This window comes from Nicotiana tabacum, unplaced genomic scaffold (assembly GCF_000715075.1).
Source record: "Nicotiana tabacum cultivar K326 unplaced genomic scaffold, ASM71507v2 Un00001, whole genome shotgun sequence".
NCBI lineage: Eukaryota > Viridiplantae > Streptophyta > Magnoliopsida > Solanales > Solanaceae > Nicotiana > Nicotiana tabacum.
Genome location: NW_027438239.1, coordinates 3336629 through 3348413, shown reverse-complemented (window position 1 = coordinate 3348413; position 11785 = coordinate 3336629). Strand labels below are relative to the sequence as shown.

Genomic DNA, 11785 nt, shown 5'->3' with positions numbered 1-11785 from the left:
ATTTGTTCTATTTTCTTCATTTAGCGTAATTGCGTTATTATTCTAGTTTTTGAAACTACACTTCCTAATATTAGAAATAATGAGTCATTAACAAATTTGGCATATAATGAATGATGTCATTAAAGTAGAATTTCGTTGTTGAATGAGGTTATAAACCTATTATGTTTCCTAATCTTAAGTTGTATTGAAATTTATTTTTATTATGTTGGAATTTGTCATATGTTTAAGTTTTTTTTTTTTTTGGATTTTGAAATTGTGTTATATTTATGGTTCTAATTTACTTGTCTTAGTATTATTGGCTTGTTATTTCATATTGCATTTTATTCATTTTTAATGGCAGAATAGCCTAAATGACACTTATACTTGTGTCACTTTGTCATGTCAGTCCCCAAACTTATCATTTTGCCAATTGAACACTTACACTCGTTCAAAACTAATTTTCTAAATCCCTCTGATTATTGACTGAGCTTATTTGGCATTGACATAGCTGAGGTGGACAAATTATGTGTAACACACGCGTATAAAGAGAGATACTAGTGATTTTGATTAAAAATGAATTAAACTAAAATCAAGTACAGAATCAGGCACAAAATACGACCTTTCTTCTCACCCCCAATCCCTCTTTCCCCCTCCCTCTTTTTCCCTCCACACTACTGGAAACAATGGATGAGTCTTCAAAATTACAAAATAAGGCAGAAATATACTATTTTTCTCTATTTCTTTAACAAAAGAATCTTTTGCATTTCTTATTTCTTTTTCTGTTTAATCAAAACCCAACTGATTAGGATTCCGACGAGTTTCGTTCCTCCTACGACGCTGCTCCAGTGTCCTAGCCGTGGTAGTAGCGTCACTGATTCCTACGACTCTTTAGGTTGATGAACGAATCTGTTTTGGTTATTGTTGTTGTGGTTAGCTATTTGGATCTTTATTCAGATTTTGGAGAGGAGATTCAAATGATTGTTTGTTGAGAATTTTCGAAACTCCATTGTTGGTCTTGCGAAGAACGAATCTAGTGGTTTGAAACCTCAAGTTGTTGCTTACCTAGTACTAAAACTCAGCTGGGTATTGAAATTTAGACTTGAAAATGCGATAAATATTTGTGTTTGAGGATCAAAACCGGAGGGACAAGCAGAGACGCCATTAAAGCTCGCTTGAAGCTTTTGGGTATGTGTGGTTCCTAATAAACGAAAGGATTAAAGAAAGAATCTACTGCATCCCTTTTTTATGGGTTCGGTATTTGTGTAGGGTGTCCAGTCCTATTTTTAAATAGTTTATTTTCCTATGTGGCACTAGTAATGACGTGGCATCCTACGTGTAGGAGATTGTATTATACGCACTCCTAACCTCATGTCATAAGCGTTTATTATACACAATTTGAACGAGTGTAAGTGTTCAATTGGCAAAATGATAAGTTTGGGGACCGAAATGATAAGTGTTCAAGTGCCATTTAGGTTATTCTGCCTTTTTAATTAAAATAGATAGATTAGTTTTGTCTAACATTTACATAATGTTATGACATTATATTTATAAATATTAATTTATTTTATCAAACATACATTCCATGATGTTCTTACAAAATGTATGTTTTTAGTTTTTATAATTAATTAAACTAAATATTATTAATTTGAAAATATATAAAAATTATTTTTACAATATTAGTTATAAATATATGATTATTAATTAGTGTATATTCAAGAAAAAATATGCATCTTAAATACCAAATCTAATATCATTTATACTTTAAAAAAATATTTATAGGCATATATTTATTATTTTTAACTTTTAAATTTTGATAATTCATTTAACATATAATCTAACTGTGTAATTACACTTGTGCAACCAAACAGTACGCTTGTAATTATACTGTAATTACGTTGTGACAAACAAACATGTCATTGTATTATTAGACCGTGTAATTACTAGGATGGGTAATTACTACCCTAGTAATTACACCAATTCCAAATTAGCGTGTGGCTTTCCAAAAAGACTCAGGTGAAAAATTGGAAATACACAAAAATCCGGAAAAAGCCCCCACAAAATTCATCGTAATAAAAGGAACAAATAATTGATACAGAAATAAATGCAATAATGAAACTCATTTTCCACTCAAAATGTACACAACATGGCACATAATCTTCTCAACACGAACAGAAATAAGAGGTAATATTATAAACTCATACCCTACTAGTACTTTTATTTTATTAGTTTGCTACTAAGTTTCATATAAAAGTTCAAGACATTCATATACCTTAATTAAACAGCTTCAAGAATTACACTGATGCTTGCGTAGCCTTGACAGGACAGGCCTTAGCAGCTTCTTGAGTTCTCATATCGGAGCTAACCACCGCTTGCGGCGGCGGCATTGCTTGGTACTGAGGTTGTTGTGGTGGTGGAGCCATGACGCCACCTTGTGGAGGATAGTACATCTGTCTCCCTACTCCGCCGTCGTAGGCCATCTGCGTGTACCCGCCTGCATCTGCTACTCCAACTCCCATTGCAGTTGCTGGTCTCACCATCCCATATCCTTCGGAATATCCAGCCACTTTTGGTCCTCCCTGAGATGGCAGAGTTGCTGGTACTGTCGGCACCGCTTGTGGTACACTGGGCATTACATTGTAAACTGGCTGATGATCCCTATAAGGCTCCTGCTGTGGCATCCTCTGAACGGCGTAGTAACCTTGACCCGGCGGTCCAGCCATTGGCCTCACAAATTGCGGGTGCTGGTGCTGGTGCTGGTGCTGGTGCGGGTGATATGCTCCAGCGGGTGCTTGAATCATGTACACCGGCTGTTCCGTACCGAGACTGCTCGCCGGATGTACTCCTCCAGGGACTTGCTTTTCCTGCCAATATCCTACCTGTGCAGGTACTGTTCCTGGCACGGTTGCCGCAGGAGCTATTTTCTCCGGTACCTTTTGAACATAATAGTCATGACCTCCGGCGAACGCCGCTGCCAGATTATCGTCGCTTTTCCGACGATACATATTTTGTTGCTCTTCCAGATTTAACCTCTGCAGATCCTGAATGTGTTTCTGGATCGGATCAGTCCCGATCATCCTATCATCCACAACATGAACCGGAATCTCCGGTTCCTTAACAACTTGCTCAACGTTCGGATCTCTTAGTTTGACATGTGGAGGTACCATTCCCTTCTCGGAACCAAACAGAAAATCCGCGCTTCCAGACGGCGATGCAACAGCTCCCGCCGCCGGAGACGCATGAATCGGGCCGGAATTCAACGCATCAACAAACCTCTCCTTCTCCGATTTTGAATCCTCAGAACCAAAACTCCGACTCTGAGGCACTCCACTTCCGACGCTCGACGGCGGATTCGCCGGAAATAGAAACAACCTCAACCTAGCTGGTTTAGGCGAAGCTCTATAAAGACGATCATACTCATGCATCATGTGTTCGAGATCATCATCATTAGTAACCGAAATCAAGGCATCAAGGTCCTCACCTGGAAGCTGGTACTTAAACGACACAGTATCGGAATCACAAATAGCAGCAAGCTTAGAAATAATCTGAGGAAACTTTGTATTCCGATCAACGGAGAGTATTTTGGTTTCGCCGCCGATGTAAGCAAGCTGATTATCATGAGGCCTAGGGTGAATTTTACCGCCATAGCTGCACATGAATTTGACCTTGTAATTAGGGATTTGATTTGGATCTTCCCATGAGGCAGTGTTATCGAAATCGATTTCACGGGAACGGGGAGAGGAATCACCGGATTCAGGGTAAGAGGTGTAGGAGTAGTTCTCCATCGGCGCAATTTAGCGGGGAGAGGGAGAATTTTTTTGGGAGTGGGTTTTGGAGTTGGCAATAATAAGTGAGAGCAACTGTTTTTGGGGGGGTTGATAAGTGAGTCAGTCCATTTGATTCGACTCTGAAAATGGAGGAGGCGGTGAACAAGATTGGGGGATTTTAACTTGCCTTCGGAGAGGGTTTTTTATTCTCACCAGCGATTTTATGGAAAGTCTGTGCAACCTAGTGCGATTGAGTAGAAATTTACGCCTAGTAACGCGAACTCATTTTATAGTCAATAAGCTCGAATTATGGAAAATATTTTTGCTGTGTCTATTTACAGATTGTCTGGATGCTTGTTACCCATTGTATCGAATTGTATTGTTACATCAAAATAATATTTGTTTTGATTATTTAGTTAAAATTAATTGTATTGTATTTAGTGACGGAGCCACATTGAAGCAAGACATCCCTTCGCCGGAAACTTACATTATTTTGTTAGATAATTTTTTTTATTTTATGTATATTTACTATACGTTAATCTCCCTTGACTTTTCGATGTATCTAATTATTTATATTTTGACTCCCCTTGACTTTTTGATATATCTAATTATTTATATTTTGACACCCCTTGATAAAATTTCTGGATCCGCTACTGATTGTATTGTTAAATCCATTATTCCGGAACAATGAAAAGCCCCATTTTTTTAAAATAATTAATTTGGTGTGGTGGGATTGTTTCTTATTTTTCTTTCTAGTTATGCCCTAACTTATTACTCCACAATTCTATTTTACCCTTTACCTTTTTTTTTTTCATTTTAACTTCAAATCTCTAACTTATAACCCACTTTGTCTTCCTTGCCTTTTTTATGCCAACTCTAACATCAAAGGTAAAAAAGTATAGGTTTTGCCTTTTTTCCCGTTTTTTCTCCTAATTTGATTTTAATTTCAATTCTAATTACTTTAATCTCCAATTAACTGTATAATATTAGTTGTTTTCAAGTGTATAAAGCGTTATCATTTATCTTCCTAACTCCTTGTTTCTTTATCATTGTTCTTTTTTTAATGATAGTTAAGCTTATTTTTCGGATTTTTGCTCTTGTTTTCGGTGGCAATTGAGTTAGAGTAATATTAGTTATGGTATAATTGCTAGGATTTCATGGAATATGAATATTTCGTTATGGATTATATGTCACTTTGTTAGAAAACTATTATGTTATGCACTTTAAGTTATGGATTATATATCATGTCGGAAAATACAGTCAGACCTCTCTATAACAGCATCCCTGTATAACAACACTTCACTATAAAAGTCAAGTTTTTTTCGGAACCAATTTTCATGTTATGTTATAATATATGTTCTCTATAACAACACTTCTCTATAACATTCAAAAATATTCGGAACAAACGAGGTTGTTATAGAGAAGTTTGACTGTATTACATATGATCTAAATTCTGAATAGAGTGTACTTAACATTTTATTTTATTATTTTATTATTATTATTATCTACATATGAATGGAGTGTACTTATTATTATTTTTAATATTATTAACTTGTTATACTAATTTTATTAGAATTTGCATGAATTTAACTGCGTAATCTATTTATAAGACATAATTGGTGATAAATTAGTCGAAATAAATTTTCTTAAATTATTTTTATGCGTAATTCTTGATAAACTTAAAATTTAAAATAATTGAGGGTATTTTAGTAAATTTATTAGTTACAGTACAATACGATACAGTCAAACCAAACTTTTTTTATAATACAATACAATTCATTATAAAACGATGGGTAACAATGATCCAAACAGAGGGTTAATCCCCATCTCCGATGGTGTTGTACAAAAACAACCATTTCATTAAATGGAAATTATCCAACACATTTATTATTAACGACTTATTGAGTAAGTATTTCATAATACTCGAAGTTACGTTTAAATTTGGTTGATAGTTGATAATTGAAAAAATAAATTTTTAAAGATGAGATGAAAAAGGGTTTTGAAAGTTGAAATTGTGTTTGGACATGCATTTTACTTGAAAAGAATTTGAAATTTTGTAAGTAGAAAACTTAAAAAATTACTTTAGAGCTGTGTTTTGGATTTGAAGATTTTGTTTATTTGCAAAAAAAAAAAAAATAGTTAAAATCTATAAACAAACAGAGGTTTAAAAATAAAATTTGAAAAAAAGCTTCCAAATTTTATGGCCAAACTGGAGTTTAGAAGTTAGAAGGGAGTATTTGAAAAGTGAAATTTAATTTGACATTTGACACCATTATATTTTTATACAGCATTCGCAACATTGAAGAATATAAATTCATTATGCTATGAAGTTTTTTACTTTTGTATACGGTCAAAACCGTTTTCGACCTTCGTATGATTAATCAAGATTGGAGCATAATGGACCGAAAGTCATCTTTATAATATCGAGATGGGATCTGAATCCAAGTTACCAAGTTCGATCAAGTACCGAGCTCGAAGTCATTACCGAGCTCGAGTCCAAAACGAACCATGAGGTGAAACGGTGTCATCGAGCTCAAGAACCAGAGATCGACCAATATCAAGCCCGATTCGATACCGAGCCTCGAGTTAATATCGAGATCTAAATCTGAAAATTAACCAATACCAAATCCGACCAAGATCGAGCCAAGAGACAAGAATCGTTACAGTCGCACTAAGGAGAGAGAATCTCGGCGGGAATCAGGGAAAAACTTTTCTATCATGGTTTCCCCACTATATATTTTTAAATATATACGAAGTAGGATCCCTCCACTATAAGGGGGTGACTATTATTTCTGTAAGAGAGGAAACATTGAAGGCATTCCTACATTTTTATATTACTCACAGAGAAAACATACTCATATTGAGATATAGATTATCCCTTTTTTGGGCTTAGTACATTGATTCATCTTGCTTGTTCATAAAACATCTTTCACTCAGTTTGGTTTGTATTTAATCCCTTATACAGTCAATACTCAATATATTTCTACTTACTTTTCTAATTTGTGCCAAGTTATACCACGTACCCTTAGAACTACGTACAAATTTAACTTTATCCGTTTTTTGGGTAAACAGTTTAGCGCTCATCGTGGGGCTAAGGATAACAGTGGTTGTTTGGTACGAATCTCTACAAAACACACTATTTTACACTTGCTCTTGGAAGTATCTTTGACTTTAGGTTGAAAACGACGAATTCTCAATTAATGGCCCTACCTATCGACAACGAAGCTGGCCTTCAAGATGAGAACAACAACTTAACCCCCGGGGGTGGAAGGCTACTCGTCGATCCCGTTGGAGCTCGGGTCAAAGATCCAATATACGTCAATTCACATGCGACCATCGAGGCGAACCAATATTCTGACCCTGAAAACAACATTCACGGTAGAACTCGGTCTGCAGCTCGAAATACCTAAAACACTGAGGAAAACGGAATCAGCTTGGGTATGATCTCAGAGATATTGCAAGCTCAATAAGTAGCAATAGCCCAGTTGCAAAGCCAAACCCAGGCACCGACCAGACTCGAGCCCAGTCCACCCCAAGAAGTCACCCACAAAACGGGAACAGCTATAGTAAGGTCAAATGAGCAAGAATCGGGGACTAATCCCAAAATTGTTAAGATGTTCGAAGAACTGACAAAACGAATAGAGTTAGGAGAAAGGAGGATCGAGGCAAACGACAAAAAAGTAAAAACATATAACTCCAGGGTTGATCAGATCCAGAGGGCACCATCGATATTGAAGGGCTTAGATTCCAAAAAATTCATTCAAAAGCCTTTCCCCCGAGCGTGGCTCCTAAACCGATCCCAAAGAAGTTTCGCATGCCCGAGATTCCTAAATATAACGGAACGACCGACCCCAATGAGCATGTCACCTCTTACACATGTGCCATCAAAGGGAACGATCTAGAGGACGATGAGATCGAATCTATATTATTGAAAAAATTCAGTGAAACCCTGTCAAAGGGAGCAATGATATGGTATCATACTTAACTATCTAACTCTATCGATTCTTTTGCTATGCTTACAGATTCTTTCGTAAAAGCACATGCTGGGGCCATAAAGGTCAAAACCAGGAAGTCAGACCTATTCAAGGTAAGACAAAAGGATAACGAGATGCTAAGAGAATTCGTATCTCTTTTCCAAATGGAACGAATGGATTTACCACCAGTTACAGATGATTGGGTTGTTCAAGCTTTCACTCAAGGTCTAAACGAATGAAGCTCGATGGCTTCACGACGGCTGAAGCATAACTTGATCGAGTACCCAGCTATTACTTGGGCCAATGTGCACAATCGGTATCAATCTAAAATAAGAGTCGAAGACGACCAGTTGGGTTCTGGGTCCGATACTAAAAGGGATATCGACCGAGAACCAAGGGCAAACAAGGATCGATATCGGCCATATAATGGAGATCGTAGGGGTAGCGAACCTTCACTCAACCCCGTATGAGGTGAAAAGAGAAATGATCGAGGCCAAGGGTCTCGGGGGCTGATGAATAGGGAAGCACTTCGGTTATCGGAGTACAACTTCAGCATCGATGCATCCGCTATCGTGTCGGCTATCGGACGCATCAAAGATACTAAATGGCCTCGACCTATGCAGACCGATCCTGCCCAGAGGAATCCTAATCAAATGTGTGAATATCATGGCACTCATGGCCACAAAACGGAAGATTTCAAGCAATTAAGAGAGGAGGTGGCCCGGTTATTCAATAAAAGGCATCTTCGAAAATTTTTAAATGACAGGGCCAAAACTCATTTCAAAGACAGGGATTTCAACAGATGGAACGAACAAGAAGAGCCACAACACATCATCCACATGATCATCGGTGGGATCGATACCCCTCAGGGGCCGGTGCTTAAACGCACTAAGATGTCGGTTATAAGAGAAAAACGATCTCGAACTCAAGATTATGCACCCATAGGAACCTTGTCCTTTAATGATGAAGATGCGGAAGGAGTCATGCAACCTCACAACGATGCACTGGTAATATCTGTACTTATCAATAAAACTAAAGTTAAACGTGTGTTAATTGATCCAGGTAGCTCGGCCAACATTATTAGATCGAAGGTCATAAAGCAGCTCGACATGTAGTACCAGATCGTACCCGCAAACCTGGTTCTAAACGGATTCAATATGGCATGTGAAACTACCAAAGGCAAGATAATTATGCCAATAAGCATGGTTGGAACCATCTAAGAAACGAAGTTTCACGTAATTGAAGGCGATATGAGGTACAATGCCCTTTTTGGAAGGCCGTGGATCCACAATATGAGAGTTGTACCTTCGACCCTCCACCAGGTTCTGAAATTCCCAACATCAGAGGGAGTCAAAACAATTTACGGAAAACAAACGGCCGCAAGAGAAATGTTTGCCATCGAAGAAGCAACTCCGATATCTTAACTATCATCGGCAAAAGGATCGGGTTCAAAGGAAGAACGGAATACCAAATAGCAATCACAAACGTCAGCTCTGACCCAATTAGAGAATCGGAAGGCTGACGAAGATGATGAACATGGGATCCCTCGATCCTTCATGGTCCCCGATGATTCCGACGCTACTCAATCTACGGTCGAAGAACTGAAGCAAGTCATATTAATCGAATATCTTCCCGAACGAAAGGTATACCTGGGTACGGGATTAGATCCCAAGCTCAGGAAAAAGCTTATTCAATTTCTTATAGCTAACATAGATTGTTTCGCTTGGTCCCATCTTGATATGACAGGGATATCACCGGGAATCACCACTCATAAGGTAAGCTTGGACCCAAGGTTCCACCCAGTAAAACAAAAAAAGGCCCCAGTCCGAGGTCAAACATGCCTTCATCAAAGATGAGGTAACCAAACTTCTCAAAATAGGGTCCATTCGGGAAGTAAAGTACCCTGAATGGCTAGCAAATGTGGTGGTAGTCCCTAAAAAGGGGAACAAGCTTAGAATGTGTCTAGATTATAAAGAACTGAATAAAGCATGCCCTAAGGATTCTTTTCCTTTGCCTAATATCGATCGTATGATCGATGCCACGGCTGGCCACGAAACTCTCAGCTTTCTCGATGACTACTACAGGTATAACCAAATAAATATGAATCCGAAGGATCAGGAAAAGACCTTGTTTATCACTAAGTACGGGACTTACTATTATAACGTAATGCCATTCGGCCTAAAAAATGCTAGTGCAACCTATCAACGCCCTAGTAAACAGAATGTTCGAAAAACAAATAGGAAAAATAATGGAGGTTTATATTGATGACATGTTAGTTAAATCAATGTGATCAAAGGACCATTTAAAGCATTTGCAGGAAACTTTCGACATACTAAGGGAGTACAATATGAAGCTCAATCCCAAAAAATATGCTTTCGGGGTTGGCTCGGGCAAGTTTCTCAACTTCATAGTGTCCAATCGAGGAATCAAGATTAACCCCAATAAAATCAAAGCAATCGAGGACATTACTATGGTAGATAATGTAAAGGCCGTGTAAAGGCTAACGGGGCGGATAGCCGCCCTGGGACGATTCATTTCGAGATCCTCTGATAGGAGTCACCGGTTTTTCTCTCTGTTTAAAAGAAAAGCAATTTTGCATGGACTCCGGAATGTCAGCAGGCTTTGGAAGAGCTAAAACAGTATCTATCGAACCCTCCGTTGCTTCATACCCCAAAGGCAGACGAACAACTTTACCTGTATCTAGCTGTCTCGGAGGTAGCAGTAAGTGGAGTCCTAATTCGAGAAGAACGAGGTACGCAATTCCCTATTTATTATGTCAGTCAAACCTGAGATTGGAGAAACAAATATATAGAGTACTTCAAAAACAGGAAACTTCCATCAGATCTTAAGGAATCGAGAACTCTACGCACAAAAGCTGCCCAGTTCACCTTATCCAATGATGGAACGTTGTTTAGAAGGACGTTCGATGGTCCACTGGAAATATGTTTGGGACCAGGAGATACCGACTACATCCTACGTGAGATTCACTAGGGCACTTATGGGAATCATTCCGGTGCCAATTCTTTAGTCCATAAGATAATCAGAGCAGGATATTATTCGATCGGTATGGATAAAGACGCAAGGGAGTTAGTTCGAAAATGCGACAAATGTCAAAGACATGCGCCCATGATTCATCAACCCGAGGAACTTTTCCACTCGGTCCTATCTCCTTGGCCTTTCATGAAATGGGGAATGGATATCATCGGCCCCCTCCCATCGGCCCCAGGTAAGGCTCAGTTTATTTTGTGTATGACAGATTATTTTTCTAAATGGGTTGAAGGCTTTCAAGAAAGTTAGAGAAAATGAGGTAATAGACTTCATTTGGGACCACATCATATGTCGGTTCGGGATGCCATCCGAGATTGTATGTGACAATGGAAAGCAATTCATCGAAAGCAAAGTAACCAAATTTCTCGAAAACCACAAAATCAAAAGGATCCTATCAACACCTTATCAACCCAGCGGAAACGGACAGGCTGAATCGACCAACAGAACTATCATCCAAAATCTTAAGAAAAGATTAACTGATGCTAAAGGAAAATGGAGAGAAATACTACCCGAAGTCCTATGGGTTTACCGCATAACATAAAAATCGAGCATCGGGGCAACACCATTCTCGTTGGTTTATGGCGCCGAAGCTCTTATCCCGATTGAGGTCGGGGAACCTAGCATCAAGTTTCGAATAAAGAGATGATGAACACGAGCCTAGAATTATTGGATGAAAAATGAGAAGCAGCTCTCGCCGGATTAGCCGCCCAAAAACAGTGGATTGAAAGGTATTATAATTGAAGAACCAATCTTCGATATTTTCAAATCGGGGACTTATTTCTAAGGAAAGTTACCCTCAACACTCGAAATTCAAATGAAGTAAAACTGGGTCCAAACTAGGAAGGACCGTATCAGGTTCTCGAAATCGTCGGGAAAGGATCCTACAAGATCGGTGTAATAAACGACAAACAACTACCAAGCAATTGGAACGTGTCGCACCTAAAATGATACTATTGTTAAGGTACGACCCTCCTATGTTCATTTATATCTCGAAATTAACCCTTGCAGGTGTTCGATCAA

At 38.3% G+C, this 11785-nt stretch overlaps 1 protein-coding gene across 1 annotated transcript; it reads right to left on the bottom strand.

Moving 5' to 3' along the window:
- Positions 1–2065: 2065 nt before the first annotated feature.
- LOC107799008 (uncharacterized) lies at positions 2066–4006 on the bottom strand. The gene has a single exon (XM_016622068.2). The coding sequence runs from the start codon at positions 3759–3761 to the stop codon at positions 2271–2273; it is 1491 nt and encodes a 496-aa protein (XP_016477554.2). The 5' UTR covers positions 3762–4006; the 3' UTR covers positions 2066–2270.
- Between the last annotated feature and the right edge of the window lie 7779 nt (positions 4007–11785).